The sequence below is a fragment of the Penicillium chrysogenum genome (assembly GCF_028827035.1).
Source record: "Penicillium chrysogenum strain IBT 35668 chromosome Unknown utg000001l_segment0_segment0, whole genome shotgun sequence".
Taxonomy (NCBI): Eukaryota; Fungi; Ascomycota; class Eurotiomycetes; order Eurotiales; family Aspergillaceae; genus Penicillium; species Penicillium chrysogenum.
Window position 1 is genome coordinate 8,472,054 of NW_026622749.1, and position 16,363 is coordinate 8,488,416.

The 16,363-nt window shown below is 50.8% G+C and overlaps 8 protein-coding genes across 8 annotated transcripts; 4 read left to right on the forward strand and 4 right to left on the reverse strand.

The window, feature by feature from the left end:
* Nucleotides 1–182: 182 nt before the first annotated feature.
* N7489_003338 (uncharacterized protein) lies at nt 183–797 on the reverse strand (the record flags this gene model as incomplete). The annotated part of the gene is made up of 1 exon (XM_056709093.1): nt 183–797. The coding sequence occupies one exon, from the start codon at nt 795–797 to the stop codon at nt 183–185; it is 615 nt and encodes a 204-aa protein (XP_056573395.1).
* Nucleotides 798–887: 90 nt separating this feature from the next.
* Nucleotides 888–1,742, reverse strand: N7489_003339 (ankyrin repeat domain-containing protein; the record flags this gene model as incomplete). Its single annotated transcript, XM_056709094.1, has 1 exon — nt 888–1,742. The coding sequence occupies one exon, from the start codon at nt 1,740–1,742 to the stop codon at nt 888–890; it is 855 nt and encodes a 284-aa protein (XP_056573396.1).
* Nucleotides 1,743–3,776: 2,034 nt separating this feature from the next.
* N7489_003340 (sugar porter family MFS transporter) lies at nt 3,777–5,471 on the forward strand (the record flags this gene model as incomplete). Its single annotated transcript, XM_056709095.1, has 3 exons — nt 3,777–3,959; nt 4,013–4,728; nt 4,784–5,471. 3 exons carry the CDS (start codon nt 3,777–3,779, stop codon nt 5,469–5,471), a joined length of 1,587 nt encoding a protein of 528 aa, XP_056573397.1.
* Nucleotides 5,472–6,735: 1,264 nt separating this feature from the next.
* N7489_003341 (intradiol ring-cleavage dioxygenase) lies at nt 6,736–8,189 on the forward strand (the record flags this gene model as incomplete). Its single annotated transcript, XM_056709096.1, has 5 exons — nt 6,736–6,985; nt 7,037–7,189; nt 7,240–7,383; nt 7,463–7,612; nt 7,750–8,189. The coding sequence occupies 5 exons, from the start codon at nt 6,736–6,738 to the stop codon at nt 8,187–8,189; spliced, it is 1,137 nt and encodes a 378-aa protein (XP_056573398.1).
* Nucleotides 8,190–8,578: 389 nt separating this feature from the next.
* Nucleotides 8,579–11,306, reverse strand: N7489_003342 (Rad4 family protein; the record flags this gene model as incomplete). The annotated part of the gene is made up of 2 exons (XM_056709097.1): nt 8,579–8,941; nt 9,018–11,306. The coding sequence occupies 2 exons, from the start codon at nt 11,304–11,306 to the stop codon at nt 8,579–8,581; spliced, it is 2,652 nt and encodes an 883-aa protein (XP_056573399.1).
* Nucleotides 11,307–11,540: 234 nt separating this feature from the next.
* Nucleotides 11,541–12,056, forward strand: N7489_003343 (CoA-binding protein; the record flags this gene model as incomplete). Its single annotated transcript, XM_056709098.1, has 2 exons — nt 11,541–11,625; nt 11,677–12,056. The coding sequence occupies 2 exons, from the start codon at nt 11,541–11,543 to the stop codon at nt 12,054–12,056; spliced, it is 465 nt and encodes a 154-aa protein (XP_056573400.1).
* A 259-nt stretch (nt 12,057–12,315) lies between these two features.
* N7489_003344 (uncharacterized protein) lies at nt 12,316–13,377 on the forward strand (the record flags this gene model as incomplete). The annotated part of the gene is made up of 1 exon (XM_056709099.1): nt 12,316–13,377. The coding sequence occupies one exon, from the start codon at nt 12,316–12,318 to the stop codon at nt 13,375–13,377; it is 1,062 nt and encodes a 353-aa protein (XP_056573401.1).
* A 494-nt stretch (nt 13,378–13,871) lies between these two features.
* Nucleotides 13,872–15,560, reverse strand: N7489_003345 (uncharacterized protein; the record flags this gene model as incomplete). The annotated part of the gene is made up of 8 exons (XM_056709100.1): nt 13,872–14,135; nt 14,193–14,357; nt 14,430–14,543; nt 14,598–14,714; nt 14,782–15,069; nt 15,126–15,209; nt 15,279–15,356; nt 15,426–15,560. 8 exons carry the CDS (start codon nt 15,558–15,560, stop codon nt 13,872–13,874), a joined length of 1,245 nt encoding a protein of 414 aa, XP_056573402.1.
* Nucleotides 15,561–16,363: the final 803 nt, after the last annotated feature.

Sequence of the window (16,363 nt, forward strand, 5' to 3'; positions counted from 1 at the left end):
ATGGTTTACAGTCTGAGGCTTTAATGGTCCGATCAATCTTCCCAGGTGGCTTAACATGATACTGGAGAAGCTATATGTCTTGAATTTATGTTTGTTTTGATATGCATATTTGCCGTTTACGCATCGCATATCATTGTTTCTGCGCATCACGGGAAAAAATCATTTTTAGTATTCTAGAGGAATTATTTAAAAGGCCTCAGTCTTACGAGCTCAGGTTCCATCGAGGCGTCGTAAAGCTTCTCGGCGACAAGAAAGTCCTTGACACTCACGGGCTCGTACCGTCCCCCTAGAGACAGATAGTGAACCATTGTATGTCCCTCAGTATCAGTCAGCCGATGATCCAGGCCTCTTTGAATCAAGAACCGGACCATGCTCCGGTGTGACTTGCTTGCAGCCAGTTGAAGCGCTGTCTTTCCACCTGGGGCAGTGCGAGTATGAATATCCGCGCCGGCTGCTAGAAGCGCTTTTATCCTCTGAATGGCACCACTGCTGGCGGCGCAGTGGAGGGGATAGACCATGCCAGACCGGGTGACATCTTTTTCCGAGGTCCAGTACATATTCATACGGGAGGTCTTTGCCACCCATCCTGTAAATTGCAAAATCTTACTGTCTGCCGATGCCATCACATCAGCACCATGTTGGATAAGACACTCGACAAGGGTGGAATCGTCTCGTCCATCGTCTGATTGAAGGATAGAACCGTCGTTATGAGCAGCTGCGGGGTGAAGAGGTGTATGGTTCCCTGGGGTTGATGCGATTGATGGATTCGCTCCGTGTTCAAGTAAGTAATTGGCCATCACGACCTGGTTCTTGCACGCAGCAAAGTGCAGTGGAGTCCAATTATGACAATCAAAATCGTCAATGGTGAGATTACTGTTATCAAGGATCTATTTGAAAGCCTTGGTTTTCCCAGCCTCGGCCGCCAGGTGCAAAACAGAAGCATTCGACTTAGTCCGACAGTGGATGTCAGCACCTGCAGCGACGAGCATCCGCACCGTTCTCAAGGGACAAGAAGAAATAGCAACAAGTAGAACTGTCTCTCCAAATTGACCTTTTTGGTGAAGATCAGGTGATGACTTGAGCAACTCTTTAACAGCGGCTTCATTACCAACACGAGCTGCCGTCAAAATAGGCGTGTCACCCGTGTTGGCTAAGGCATTGACATTTGCGCCTGAAGCGAGCAAAAAACGCAGCATCGGCAGTCCATTCTGTGCACCAGTCGGAAGACTAGCTGCACGATGTAATGGCGTTTCCCAATGAGAATTCTCAAGGTTGATCGTGGCACCTTCCTGCACCAACAACTGAAGGCATTCCAAGCGACCCGAAGTAGCAGCGCGATGAATGGGCTCGTCACCTCGATGGCTTGGCCAAGCCGTGCCCTTGTAGCCAAGCTTCTTGCGGTACTCTATGAGCATCTTTAATATTTCCACATGGCCCCGACCGGCCGCTGTGAGCAACTCGTCATCGTCCGAATCCGCGCCGGGGTTGCTCGGAGATTGGACGTTATATTGGATGAGTAGTTGTATGATTTCGCGTCTGCCTAGCCAGACGGCGAGTTGCAATGGGGCCCTCTCTGAGCTGCCATCAGGTGAAATACCATCTGCAAGAAGTGCGTTGACCTTGACGACGTCGTTCTTGCGGATAGCTCGAAGGAGCTTCCTTTCCCGCTTTTCTTGCAGCCGGATGATGTAGTCCTGGTCACAGTTCTCCTGGTCTGACAGGTCGGTAAAGAGGCCTGTCATGCTAAGTATGTATTAGAATCCGAAAGAGGATATTGAAGTAATAATATAACAAATCTACACCGGTGACCAGATCCAGTGCTCGAACAAGTCCTCGAACAAGTCAGTCCTGGGGTAGTATTTCCCAGAAAACCTAACTTAAAACCGGAAGATCCGGAGACTTGTCCATGTTTCTCGAGGCCTAATGGATATGGTGTAGTGCATGTCTTGGAAACAACAAAGTCCAACCCCGTATGTCGATAGATACATATGTATTTTCCCCTCAAGGACAAAAGTTCCACATCCTAACAGAGGCGGTTCACGGGTATCGGAGATGATTTTCTCGGCTTCATTTTCTTTACTTCTCTTCGGTCGGGGGAAGTCTCAGGTCCTCAACTCCCCAACTTCGGTCCCCGTTATATGGCTAATGTGGGTCACTCATGCCACTATTTCCACCGAGAACTCCCAACCGAGAACATATGGTAAGTTTCTCATCGGTCCCTCGGTACTCCGTAAGCTGAGCATGGACGGGCACGTAGCATTTGCTGTATTCGGCTGCTCCAGAGTTGGGCAACAGGGAGGGTTCGGAGATTTAGTAGAGTCACAATTTGCGACATCGAATAACAGGCCACGGTCAAGCGCGCTGTTGACACCGTAAGGGCGGGAAATGACACACACACGAAATCCCGACATTTATCCGTTCATTCATCCGGGAGTATTTGGCACGGGATAGACTGCGAAAAGTCGACTTCACGTGATAGCCAAGATAAAATGCGGAGATGAATGGCTGAGAAAGTCCATGTCCCCGTTGTGTAACTGGCTAGTTTCCCCGTGGGAGAAAGCCTCGAAAGCCCATCTCTGCCCTTGGAAATCTTGTGCTGATAGATGACCCACTTATCTGGCTCGGCAATGCCCGAGCTGCGAGCCACTTTGACGTGTTGATCATGTTGGTCTTATTTGTTATTTTATTTTCTTTTATTTTGTTCCGACTACGTACAACATACGCACGGCAAGGAACATAAACAGTAAAGCCAACCAGACCTGAAACTAATTTATCACGATTATTCTTACTGTGTATCCTACCAATACTAGTAGTCAGCTTGTCTTATGCCAAGACTTGTTTTTCTATTTCCCTTAAAAGTCAAGGGGAGAGTGTGATTTTGTGGCGCCCCCAAGGTCTGTGCTTCGGCTTGCCCTCAAGGTGACATTGATGTGAATACAGTAGGGTTTTAGCTTAGAGGTATTCTGTGAACCACAGTTCCTCTAGGTCACCAGACTCATAAGTGAGTCACTTTGTCTTTGCCAAAATAAGTTAAAATAGTAGGTAGGTAGTGTACTAAGTATAGAAAAAACCTGGGGAAGATGTTGGAGTCACAGAAAAACCAAAGAAAATTCTTTGGGCACGTGGCGCACAGTCCCATGGCAACCTTGGAACCAATTAGAGTTCACTTCCCCGCGGACCCTCTCTCCCAAAGTGGACATCTCCGGTTTCTAGGCCCGAGGCTCTGTTTGGTTTTGGTTCCTTAAGTGGTTTGGTGTTTGGTCACTTTGACCCTCCTATGTTGTATAGCCGATGAGACAGGGATAGGCGGATCATTTCTGGGATTTACAGCCAATCAGATCCTCTGACCGTACAGTCTTACGGCTTAGACCATGTAGCACTTCCCCGGTTTTCTATACTTGCCGTTTCTATCGCGTGGTCAGCTTTCTAGAGCCGACTTGGCTACACAGTCATTCCAGCCGATTTCTAGATTTTCCTCTTGTATTTCATGCCGATAGTAACCAAGCCGAATATGGATTAGATTAGATCATAATTTTCCCGGTCGTTTGCTTTCTTTCTTTTTTCTTTTTTCTTTTTTTTGCAGGGCCTGGGGCAGGCCTGAGGAAAGCTCAAGTCTCTCTCTTCCCCCACAATATAAATCTCTCTTCCTCCCCAGTCCCTTCCTTTCCTCTTCTCCCCTCTCCATCTCTCACCCCACATTATCTTTCTTTGAGACGTCTCACTTCATCTCTTTCTGGATTTCTTTTAAACACAGTTACTCTCATCGACTCGCTACCATGCCTGGTGGAGCAGTCATGTCTGGGCCGGTCGACGCCATGATTGTCGAGGCCCCTGTCACATTCAAGGCCTACCTGATGTGCGCCTTTGCGGCCTTTGGTGGTATCTTCTTCGGTTATGACTCAGGTTACATCAATGGTGTTCTTGGCATGGAATACTTCCTCCATGAGTTCTTTGGTGAGGTGAGTGTCAACCTCCCTCCCACAGTTTCCAGAATCTCACTAACCGCACCTAGGATGCCACCTCTATTCCTGCCTCTCGAAAGTCGCTCATCGTTTCCATTCTCTCCGCTGGAACTTTCTTCGGTGCCCTCATCGCCGGTGATCTGGCTGATTGGTTCGGTCGTCGGATTACTATCATCTCTGGCTGCGCCATTTTCATCGTCGGCGTCGTTTTGCAGACCGCTTCTACCAGCGTCGGACTTCTTGTTGCCGGTCGTCTCATTTCCGGTTTCGGTATTGGATTTGTCTCTGCTATCATCATTCTCTACATGTCTGAGATTGCACCCCGCAAGGTCCGTGGTGCCATCGTCTCGGGTTACCAGTTCTGCATCACCATCGGTTTGATGCTGGCTTCGTGTGTGAACTATGGCACCCAGGAGCGGACAGACAGTGGGTCGTACCGGATCCCCATTGCCCTCCAAATGCTCTGGGCTCTCATTTTGGCCCTTGGGTTGTTCATGTTGCCCGAGTCACCTCGATTCTTCATCCGTAAGGGCCAAAAGGATAAGGCTCGCACTGTGCTGGCTCGTATCCGTGGCCAGCCTGAGGATTCAGAATTTGTCGAGCGCGAACTGAATGAGATCGACGCCAACAATCAGTACGAAATGATGGCAATCCCCCAGGGTGGATACTGGACCACCTGGTTCAGCTGCTTCACCGGAAGCCTCTGGCACCCTAACAGCAACCTTCGTCGTACTATCCTGGGTACCTCGCTGCAGATGATGCAACAGTATGCCTTACTCTTACTATCCTCCTTCTAGCGAAGAGACACTAACAAGCAATAGATGGACTGGTGTGAACTTCATTTTCTACTACGGAACCACCTTCTTCCAGGATCTCAAGACAATTGATGATCCTTTCCTGATCAGCATGATCACTACGATTGTCAATGTCTTCTCTACCCCCATCTCCTTCTACACCATCGAGAAATTCGGACGTCGCCCCTTGCTCCTTTGGGGTGCCCTGGGTATGGTTGTATGTCAGTTCATTGTCGCCATTGTTGGCGTCACCACCGATACGCAGAACAAGAGTGCTGTCAGTTCGATGATCGCATTCATTTGCATCTACATCTTTTTCTTTGCTAGCACTTGGGGTCCCGGTGCTTGGGTCGTCATCGGTGAAGTCTTCCCTCTGCCCATCCGGTCCCGCGGTGTTGCCCTCTCCACCGCGTCCAACTGGCTCTGGAACTGCATCATCGCAGTCATCACTCCTTACATGACTGAGGCCGACAAAGGTAACCTTGGTCCCAAGGTGTTCTTCATCTGGGGTTCTCTGTGTACCTGTGCCTTTGTCTACACCTACTTCCTCATTCCCGAGACCAAGGGTTTGACCCTTGAGCAGGTTGACAAGATGATGGAAGAGACTACTCCTCGCACTTCCGCTAAGTGGCAGCCTCACAGCACCTTTGCTGCCGAGATTGGATTGGAGGAGAAGGCTGCTCAGGCACCCAGAGTGATCCAGCAGGAGGCCTAATCCACCGGATTGTTTCTTTTGTGGCGGTTCTTTTGTTCTCGCCTTTTTCGTAGTTCTGCCCACTGCCAGTGGGTCTTACTCGAATATTGTTTCTATCATGCGTTAACGGTCTCATGCGACATTGCCCCTGATATCCACGAATATGCATGTAACATAATTTAATCCAATATTGATGGCTTTTGATACGATTTTTCTCTTCTTGTAGATGACCATTCGATTACCGCAATTGGTTGGTACCAAAAATTTCCATAGTTAAAAATGCAGTCCTCAGGTTGCGTGTGCAAAACAACCCCAGAGGTGTACTCCGTAACTGATGAGAAGTTGCTTCGTATTCTCTCTAAACCCACATTTACCAATATCCACCATCCCTCGACATCAAAAGATCTCCGGACAGAAGCAATTGCCAAGCCTTTGCTGTTCTTATATCAGCATCTTGGCAACATCCATAGATGGTCCCGAACATGATGTTTTTCAAGGAGACAGATTGAACGGGAACATGCACCTCTGATAGAACAACACGCGCGTCTTACATTGATCAAACCCCCAAGGTTTCAGATACCAAGACTCGGAGTTCGACATGTCCACTGTTGATTGATCGCATAGATATCCAGCCAAAGCTATCGGAACTGCATTCTCCGCTGACTGATCTCGCTGGGGACCTCGGGGCGGGACCGCCAAGACCGGATACGTCACGCACGTTACGACGAAGACTCCTAGTGCCATGCAGACAAGGACTTGTTCTATGAAGATCATACTTGGGCCGCGTCCTTAATTCCCCGCATGCAAAATTGCGAAACCCCCAATGGCTAGAATCTTCCTGGCAGGGAAATAGTGCCAGCATGATCGACGGTGGATTCAACAGAGTTGGTTAGAGTTGCTGCCGAACTAGACCTCTAGCTCTTTCGCAATGTCCCCCGATGTCCTACCGGTGGCAAGCGATTGCACCCCTTTGCCCTATGATATCGCAGTCCTATTCATAGATGGTTGAGCTCCGCTGGGGGTGCCTGCAGTTACCAGGGTGCGTTTCTCGCTGAGAAACCTTCCGCGTTTCATTCGTCGATTCAGGCAGAGCTACTCCATATCCCTCGTCAGCTTCATACAAATGCCGTTTATCACAAACAGGTCTATCCTGAATCTAGCCATGCTCCGCCTTGGTATTATCCAGGGAGGCAACAGGAAGGTATAAAGCACCCCAAGACACCCAGGTGTGGTATCCTCAACTTCCTCATTCACATTCGCCTTCAATTGCCTCATTACCTCGATCATGGTTCATCTCTCAGCTGTTGTTGCCATCGGCCTGACTGCTCTGACTGGCATTGTGTCTGCTCACCCGGGACATGATGTTAAAGCTGAAGCTGCCGAGCGAGCTGCGTTCCTGAAAAATGCCCCTGTTCACTCGCGCAGCCTTGCACAGTGTGCCTCACGCCTTCAGCGTCGTGGCCAGCAAAGCCGAAATGTGGCCCGTCGTCACATGGCCGTGAAGAACATCCGTCGCCGCCTTGGTCTTCAGCCTAGTATGTTTTGAAGTCAGTGCCAAACACTATCACGTTCTAACAAGCCCATAGCCAACCACTTGCTCAAGGCACGCTCTGATAGCGCCCTGGATACTTCGCATCACTCCAATCTCACAGGGGTGGACTATTCTACCGACCCTGATGTGTTGTTTGGCACCGATGCGACCTGCATTCTCGGACCTGAGGTCACCCAGGGACCTTACTGTTAGCTCCCCATTTCTGTTTTATGGTTGAAAGTTACTAACGCGGATTAGATGTCACGGGTGAACTAGTTCGTGAAAACATCGCGGAGTCCCAGGAGGGTATTCCTCTCTACATGGACATCCAGCTGATCAACACCAACACCTGCGAACCCATTCCCGGAGATCTACATGGACTTGTGGCACTGCAACTCCACTGTAAGTAAATTCTTCACCAACTGCATTACTTATGAACCGTTCCACTTACATCGATCGTCATAGGGTGTCTATTCTGGAGTCGTCGCCAGTGGAAACGGGAACTCTGACGATGAGACCAACCTCAACACGACCTTCAACCGAGGTGTCCAGAAAAGTAACAAGGAAGGTGTCATTCAGTTCCAATCGAACTTCCCAGGTCATTACACTGGCCGGGCAACTCACATCCACGGTAAGGTTCCCAGATACAAGATCCTCTCTTCATGGTTATGGCCGTCTTTTTTCTACTATGCCTTTCTGTTTTCGCGGTGGCATTTGTCACATCCTGCTAGTTGAATTGATCCCGATATTGACTAACTTGTCCAATAGTCCTCACCCACCCAGCCAACGAAACCAAGGTTCTTGCAAACGGAACCATCTCCGGCCTGTATACCTCGCACTCGTCGCACGTTGGACAGATTTTCTTCGACCAGGATCTCATTTCCGCCGTCGATGAGGTCGCCCCGTACTCAACCAACACGCAGGAGCTGACGGCCAACGCCGATGACAGCATTCTCGCTGAAGAACTCGATACAATTGATCCTTTCATGGAATACGTCTATCTAGGCGATGACGTCTCCGACGGAATCTTCGCTTGGATCACAGTTGGTATGGACCCTACCCAAGACACCACTGTTACCCCTGCGGCTTATTACACTGAGGAGGGCGGCATTGAGAATGAGAACTCCGGTGCTCCAGGTGGTGGTGGTTCGCCCCCAGGCGGTGCCCCAAGTGGTGCTCTCCCAACTGCCTCGGCCACTCCTCTCTAAATGAGACGGTGTATGCTTGCCTCTCAACTGCAGTAAATGGATAGATCACGGGATGTTTGACTTCACGTCCTGGACTGACTTTTTATCTTTACTGTCGCAATCGTTGAGGGTGTTTCTGATGGGTTCTACCTCGCTCTTCGTAGCGGGCTTGTAGTCATAGTTTTGTAACTGTTTTTAAAACGTTACAAATGTTACTCAGAAATGAATTGCTATCCGTCATAAACATCCTCACACGATAGGGACTTGCTCTTTCTGTCATAAACTTGCAAACGATCTTACTTGATATAAGAGACTGCTGCTACGGTATTAATTCTGATCGTTATGTAGTACTACATAGAATACAGAGTCCTCTCCCAGCCTCGGGCATATGGATGGTATATATATTTATTCTACCGACGGCCTCGCGTTCGTCGTGTCGGGCGAGGTACATATTCAGGTTCTGCGACTTCTCCCTCGCCGTTATCCACCTCATTGTCTGAACCCGAGGAGATAGACACAGGCAGGGAGTCTGCAACAAGTGATCCAGATTCGACTGGCTCGTTGTCATCGGGGTCATTGGCATCAGTGTGGGATGGACCTGCATGACTCCGTTTCTGGTCATGGTGCTCGACAATCAACCCATCGTCTGCATCATCTCCATGACCAGGAAGAAGAAAGCCACCACCATGATCAATCGCATTATATGACGACTCCCGATCAGGTATTTCTTCGCCATCGCCGTCATTATCCGATTCCTCCTCCCGTTTTTTCTTCTGCGCAGCGAAGGGATTATGCGAATCGCGCTCCCGATCAGCATCTGCATCCCCACCCCCCATACTCATCTCTCACCCGCTCCATAATCCGTAACCCGAATAAAAATTTCCTCCACGTCTGCAGAATCTTCTTCTCGGCCTTAAGCTCTTCCTTCTTCCTCTTCTCCGCAGCCTCAACCTTCCAAGCATCCCTAAGTAAACCCTCATTCTCAGCCGCGACAACAACCCCCTGAATAACTGGCACAGCCATCTTCGACCCAAATTCGAACCCCGTCACTGCCTCCGCATAGTCAATGCCAAGCTTCTTACACACGCGCACAGTACCAGGTAAGGGGACATGCGCCGCACCGGCGGGGACCATACTCGGCACGAAACAGTCGATGTTACCGTATTCATTCTTGGGGATGCGGCCATCCTGAATAGGCGGGGGGATAATATATTCTGTCTGGTCTCGCGCGTACAGACCCTGCAGTGGTTTCTCGCCAGTCTGACGGTGCAGTTCGTCAACTTCGCGTTTGCGCATGAGCGTCACGGCGCGGATAGGCACACGCTTGAGGGCTACCGCGCCCGGTTTCGGTTGGCGGCCTTCTTTGTGCCAGCTTTCGGTGGAAAGACATTTTAGCACGTCCGCTCGTCGGAAGACTGGCTCCTCTTTGGCCCGGGCGCCTTTTCCGGCGATGAAGGTTCGGACGGGCTCGGCGCCGGGGCGGAGAGCTTCTTCGCGGCGGAGGAAGCGCTCTAGCACGAATTCCGTCGAGGTTCGGAGGCTTTGGAGGGTATCGACCGTTTGGGTTGTTTTCTTTTTCTCGGGCTGGTTGGGTTGTAGATCTCGCGTTTCTTCGAGTTCGTCGACTGCCGTTTTGCTCTTGCGGGCTCGCTGGTACCCGCGCATTACCATCCCGAACCAGTCGAAGGCGATGTAGTGCCCGCGTGGACCTACAGGTACTTTTTCCAAGGGTATTCGGAAGCCCTTCGTTTTGCCGGGCCAGGTCCGCCGTCGAAGGTATCTTGTTGTGACCTCTTTAGCGGTACCGTCTGATGAGTGGGCAACAACATAGCATATGACTTGTTTGGCCCGTTCTGCTTTTGCACCGCGAGGCTCGAAGTTTGCTTGTAGGTCTGTATCTGCAAATGGCGCCACAGGGTTGGAAAGTACAAGCGGGTCGACAGATATGATCTCATTCGTGACGGGTGAGGCAACTTCGGTCCAGTAGATAGGAAATGGCAGATCCTTGTCAAACTGTTTGCGCCCTTTCGTTGGCACTTTATTTTCGGCTGGATCAGTATCAGACTCGGATCCTTGCGACTCCCCTTTGCTCTCGGGTTCCTTATCTGCCTTGGAAGGTGTGGCAGGTGTGTAGGTCTCTCCCTTGGTCCAACCAAAACCCAGCGGCTGCAAACTACCCACGAGTCTGGCCTCAATGCCTAAAGCGCGGGCGAGAGCCGTGAAGAGCTGTGCGCCGACGTCCCGCGATCCCTGCATACTCTTGGCGATCGCGCGGAATTCGTCGATGTTGGCGATACGCTCACCATGGCGCTCTGGATCATGCTCTTCCTCACGAAATTCGGTGATTGCAGTTTCAAGAGCAGATACTGGTCGGTATCCATACTTTCGCAGTCCTGGCGCCGTGATGCGAAACTGCTTCCTCCAGTATGCGACCAACACCTTGATTAACGTAACGATAGGATCGCCACGGCTCATGTCCGGCCGGCCTGGCTCCAGTCGTTCCGAGGCATCACTCCAGTCTTTATTCTTCTGGGCCTTTTTGCCCTTCTTCTTACTCTTGGGCGGTTCAGGTCTTGGCTCTGGCAGTTCTAAGCCCGACGCTATGCGCCATTTTTTCACTTCCTTGTGGATCCCTTCCGGTAACTTTTTGCGCAGGATCTCATGGACTTTGGGATCATTACTCCAGGCATTGCGGATAGCGTTGTGAAAAAGCAAGCATTGGACATGCATACAGTGTGTCTGGATCCGGATTTGGCGTTCGATCTTACTAGGCCCCTTTTTACCATCCAGAAGATCAGATACGTGTGTCTCATTCTGATCTAGGGTCAATTCTAGGTCCTGTAGCTCCGGAGCTGCGACAGTAGGTGTATTGGCGCTGGTCTTCGCGTCTATCGCGTCCTCCCAGTCGATATCCTCTTCTTCATCTTCGGATTCATCAGACGCCTGGAGTGCATCGGCCTTGTTGAGGAGACCTTCAGGTGCGTCGCTCAAAGAGTTGGAGTCGGAGTCGGAGTCGGAGAGGTGGAACGGAGCATGGGTAGCTTGGGGAGGAACTTGAGGGCTATCGGGCCGGGCCTGGCGCTTGGCCGGGGGCGGGTCCTCGGAGGATACGCGCTTGCGGGGGAGAAAGGGTGGCATGCGAATGAATGTGAAGAGGTGAAATAATAAGGGAGTTGGGGGTCGCCGAATGTCGGAGATGGCGATGAAGGGAGAGTCGTCATCGGCCGCGGCCGAGGTTGCGCTTTATTTTATTCTCTTTACTTGCAACTTTGCAACATTAAAACCTTTGCTATTACCTACATTAATCTTCCCAGACTATCTGACTCTTTGAAAAGATAAATCAATTCATTCTATCAATTTATTCAAATTACAATGGCAGCAGTCAAGCGATTCTTCTCTTCCCCCGCTTTGCGGTGGCGGGGGGCCAGCAATGACACTCATAAGTTTGGATACAAGAGTAGGAGAACCCACTCTGTTGGCATTTGCATGGAGAACTAAATCACTACAGTCCTCGCCTGGTATCATCAACACTCCCTGCCGGTGACTCCGCTCAATCCCCGAGCAGCGCAGATCACCCTCCCCTCTCGCGCTTATGATACAGTCCCCTCACCGTCCAGTTTGCCATCGCCGGCGCAAACTTCCCTCTCAGTGGTGACTCCCCCTGCTGTGACCCTCCAGGTGCTGCAGGAAGCACACTCGGTGGGAATCCCTGCCGTCTGGTTACAGCCTGGTACCTTCGACAATCAAGTGCTGGAATACGCTCACAGTCACTTTGAGGCGGTTATTGCGGGAGATGGGGGACAGGGCAGCGAGGGATGGTGCGTGTTAGTTGATGGTGATGAGGGATTGGAGGCAGCTGGAGTACAATGGACCAGCCAGCGATTGTAATTTCAATATGGGAATCCACGTACTCCGTATGGAGTACTCCATGGAGATATGAGAAGGTCATGTAGGGGGTGTAAATAGTGTGAGACAGAGAGGTGACTTGGAAAACACTAAACCCGTCACGGCCAATATCCAACCTCTCGCTTTTTTTTCTCTTCTTCCCTTTTTTTTTTTAGGGTCTCCGAACTTGATCTTTGATCTTTTGATCTGTTGGTCTTTGTTCTTTGTTCTTTTTTATCTTACTCTCTTCTTTCCTTTAAAAATGCCCGACATGCACGCTGTCTTCAACTCTGCTTCACCACCTAAACTCGACCTCTCAAATGCGCCCTCTCAGCTATTCCAGGTGCCAGCTTCCACGGCTTCCACATCGCTCTATTCTCTTTCACTCAGTCGAAAGCGACCACGTAACACAGAGAAACTTTCGTCTCACTTTGAGTCCAATTTCACCGAGTCCCCGATGATCCACCCCAACTACCGCTCAGTAAGCGGAAGTGGAGGCAACGATTTCCACGCTTCTGCCGAGCTAGATTACCGCCCGAACCGGTACCGCGAGTCCTTCCTCCCACCCTCATTCGATTCCGGCGACGAGTCAGCAAATCTAGCAGACTACAACGGCAGTCGCAAGCGTAGCCGCCGTGACTCTTGCGTCATATCTGCAAGCCCCGATGGCCCCAACAACACCACACCCACAGGCTGGGGACGAACCGTGATCAAAGCCGTGAGCAAAGTCCTCGATCTATGCTGGACTGGCGCTTTCCGAGGGTTCTATGCAGGAGGAGGGCAGGGCTACGACCTGTCATCCAGCCCCGCAACAACCCTCGAATCCAGCTGGCAGGCCTCGGCCAGCCCATCCGCCGAGAAAGACATGTACAGCCCGAACATATTTTGTTCGACCCCCGTACCCGGCCAATATCCAGATGACGAGGTCGACCGGAGCTGGGTGGTGGTCCCTGAGAGCTCGGATCCGTTCGTGGGTAGCAGCGAGCTTGCTAGCCCGTCACTCCGCACACGACGCACTTTCCAGGCATCGAGTCCTCGCCGCAAATCTGCAGTGATGCCCCGGCTCGCTAAACGGGTCTCTTGTTCTTCTGCCAGACCCCACTCGCCTACCAAGGGACAAGGGGGGCTGCCATCCCCTCGGTTGAAGGATATTCCTGCGTCTGATATACAGCGACAAGCTGCTAAGATGCGCCGCAAGGAACGAGAGGAAGATGCGAGTCTCCAGCGATTGAATAAACAGTTGCAGGCAATGATCCGGGAAGGGAAAGAGGCATTGGGGACGACGGTGGTAGTGGACGATGTGGACATGTATGAGTCTGATTAGGCTGGTCTTTGCCTTTCGGAACTTGTTCCTCTCGAGCGGTTTGGCTATTTGATTTCATCGCGTTTAACGACCTGATACCCCCCAAGGGCGCTCTTTAACTGGGTGGTCCGGACCGGAAAAGCCGGTTTTGATTTTACTACGATTAACGAATTTTGTGTTTCGCTTTTTTGCGTATACTCCTTGCAGCTTCGGCTGCCTGTCTCATTACGTAGCAGGGTTTTCCTGCGGGTTTCTAATTTTCTATGTCCAAACTTCAAAATTGCCTGTGTTTTGTACACCGAAGCTTCGGTTTATAACTGAATCAAGGAACATTGAAAACACGTTTGGCATTGTTAGAATACGTAAATAACAACTCAGCAACACCGCGTAACCGATTGCGCATCCCCAGTCTTGCTCGGCTAGTCCAACTGATGTCATTAAACCCCATCTTGAGCAATCTGTTCGACTAATAGAAAGAGACCAGACGCAAGACTATTGTCCCACGTATAACTTACTCAGAAAGCAGCACCAGCCTGTTGCTTCTGGGCAGCAAGACCAGGCCCAGAGTGCGGACCAACACCAGACGAAGGGTCGGGAGGGGCCGCAGAAGAACCATCACCGATCTTGGAGGGGGAATTGGCACCGGGCTTGGACGCAGCACCTCCAGAAAGTGCCTTGCTAAGCTTTCCCAAAGCACCACCCTGGAGGAGAACACCGGTAAGGGTGGAGCCCTGGATGGGAGCTTGCCGTGTCTCGAGGTCCTTCTCGTCACGGCGCATCTGGACCGATGTTAGCTTGATGGATGGTTTCTTTGTTAGTGGGTAGGTAACACATACTGGGAAGAGGCCGAGGCCGTGGTGGGAGTTGCCCTTAATGGCACCGAGACCATTCTTGCCCATTAATTCGCCAAGGAGGCCCTTGCTTTGCTCGTTCTTGGGCTTCTTGGGGTCTGCCTGTTGGCCATTGTTGGCCTTGGGGGGAGCGGGCTCGTTACGGCGCACCTGTCAAGATATTAGTACCATTGATTGTTGTTCTTGTGTTGCGGCTTCCTCGGGGCTGGCAGTATGACATACCGGCATGACAGAAGACTCGGCTTCCATACCAGATGCAACGGCTCCTTCAAGAACTTCGCCCATTGGTTCCAGTTCCTCAAACTCCTCGTCGCGCTTTTGGCCCTTGTTAATGGGCTGTTTGAATGATTAGCACTCGTATACACGTCTGTACGCACTAAAGAGACTTACCTGACCGCTAGTCAAAGACTCTAGGACACCGAAGACACCCTTGGCATGGCCAGCCTGGCGAGTATCGATGTGCTTGGCAGGAGTCTCGATCTGCCGGTGAGAGGGTTTTTCCTGGTCCTATATCATGTCAGTTTTCTTCAGAAATTCTACTGGGTATTTCAACTGCCGAAAATATCTGTCGTACCTTTCCAAGAAGGCCTCCGACTATGGGAATGCCCCTGAGGCTGCTTCCCAGGTCGCGCTTCCAGCCTTTCTCTCCGTTCTGACTGGCATTCTGGCCATTGTTCTGGCCCTCATTTTGACCTTGGTTTTGACCTTGGTTTTGGCCCTGGTTCTGGCCGGCATTCTGGCCATGATTCTGGCCATGATTCTGACCCTCATTTTGACCCTCATTTTGACCGGCGTTTTGGCCGTAGTTCTGGCCAAAGCCTTGGCGTTTGTTCACGCCATTTGCTCCGCCAGTGTGTGTGTGCTAATGGCCCATCAACATCCCATCCCTTAAGACGACTACCGGTTGAATACACATACCTTGCCAAACAGGCCTCCGACGAGGGGCAAGCCACTAATACCCTCGTTCGTGATATCTCGGCGCTGGTTCTGGTTCTCCTTGTCCTATTTTGGAGCTCCGATTAGTACTGCTACATTTATATTCGAAATATTTGCACCCAAGGGGTAACTCACGTTGCCAAGAATCTTTCCAATAATCGGAAGCTCGTCGATGACGTTGTGGTGCTCAGGTTCAGACTCATCGCGCTGGTTCTGTTTTATCGGTTAGTGTTAGTTTTCCTCTCTTGTATCCGAACCGTTAAAGGACCAATAGACACATACAATGATGGGAAGCCCCTGAAGGATGTTCTTGTGCTCTGCTGAAACCTGCTTTTCGGCACGGCCAGTAAATTGAGAAACAGGAGCCGCCAAGCTGACAGCCGCAAAAAGCGTAAGGGCATAAGTAGACTTGACCATTGTGTTGACTGTATAGGCCTTTGCCGTAGGTTGAGCTGAAAGAAAGGAAGTGCCGGCGAGCGACGGAGCTGGATGTAGTAAATAAAAACAAGAAGGGGTATTAACGAACGTCTGCGGGAATGCGAGCGCCGTCGAGGGACTCAGGTCTTTCTTTAATCTTTTCAGAACTGATCGTCTTCGTGACATTCTGTCATAACTGGGATATCAAGGGGCGTCGTTGCGTCCTCGCCCTCGGCTGCTCGTGCGGCGGCATCAACATCCCTCGCGGCGAGTCCTCAAGCTTCGTTCCCTGCTCTGACGGGGTTGCTGAATTCTTTTCTCCTTCGACAGGAATGCACCAATGCTTGGTCTCGACAAACTTCCGCGACGATCATTGTTTCACCTCCTTGCTATGCAAGGGATGATCCTGGCTGATCGTGGGAGACTATGTAGGCCGGGGATTGCGCTCCTGATGCTTTTGCCCTGGATGTTTAATTCAGAGTTTCTTGAAGGAGGAATTGATTGGTGGTGGGCAATACGCCCTCCTTAAGGGGTTGTTTGTTTGTGCCTGAGAAGCTGTCTATCCTGCACCTTAGTTAGGGTTATCGTCTCCTTTGGGATCTCATCTATTTATTGCCATTTGTAGTGATCGCTCGGAACGCCGTATAGCAAACATCGACTAAGCCATCGGAGAGTATCTGCAGGCTGCAATCTGCGTACTCACGTATACTGTATGTAGCCAGTTCCAACCATTTATTTTCTAGTGCTAGTCCTCTTCCTCTTGATAATGGCTTTTTCTGAACAACTAATACACAAGGCGGCCA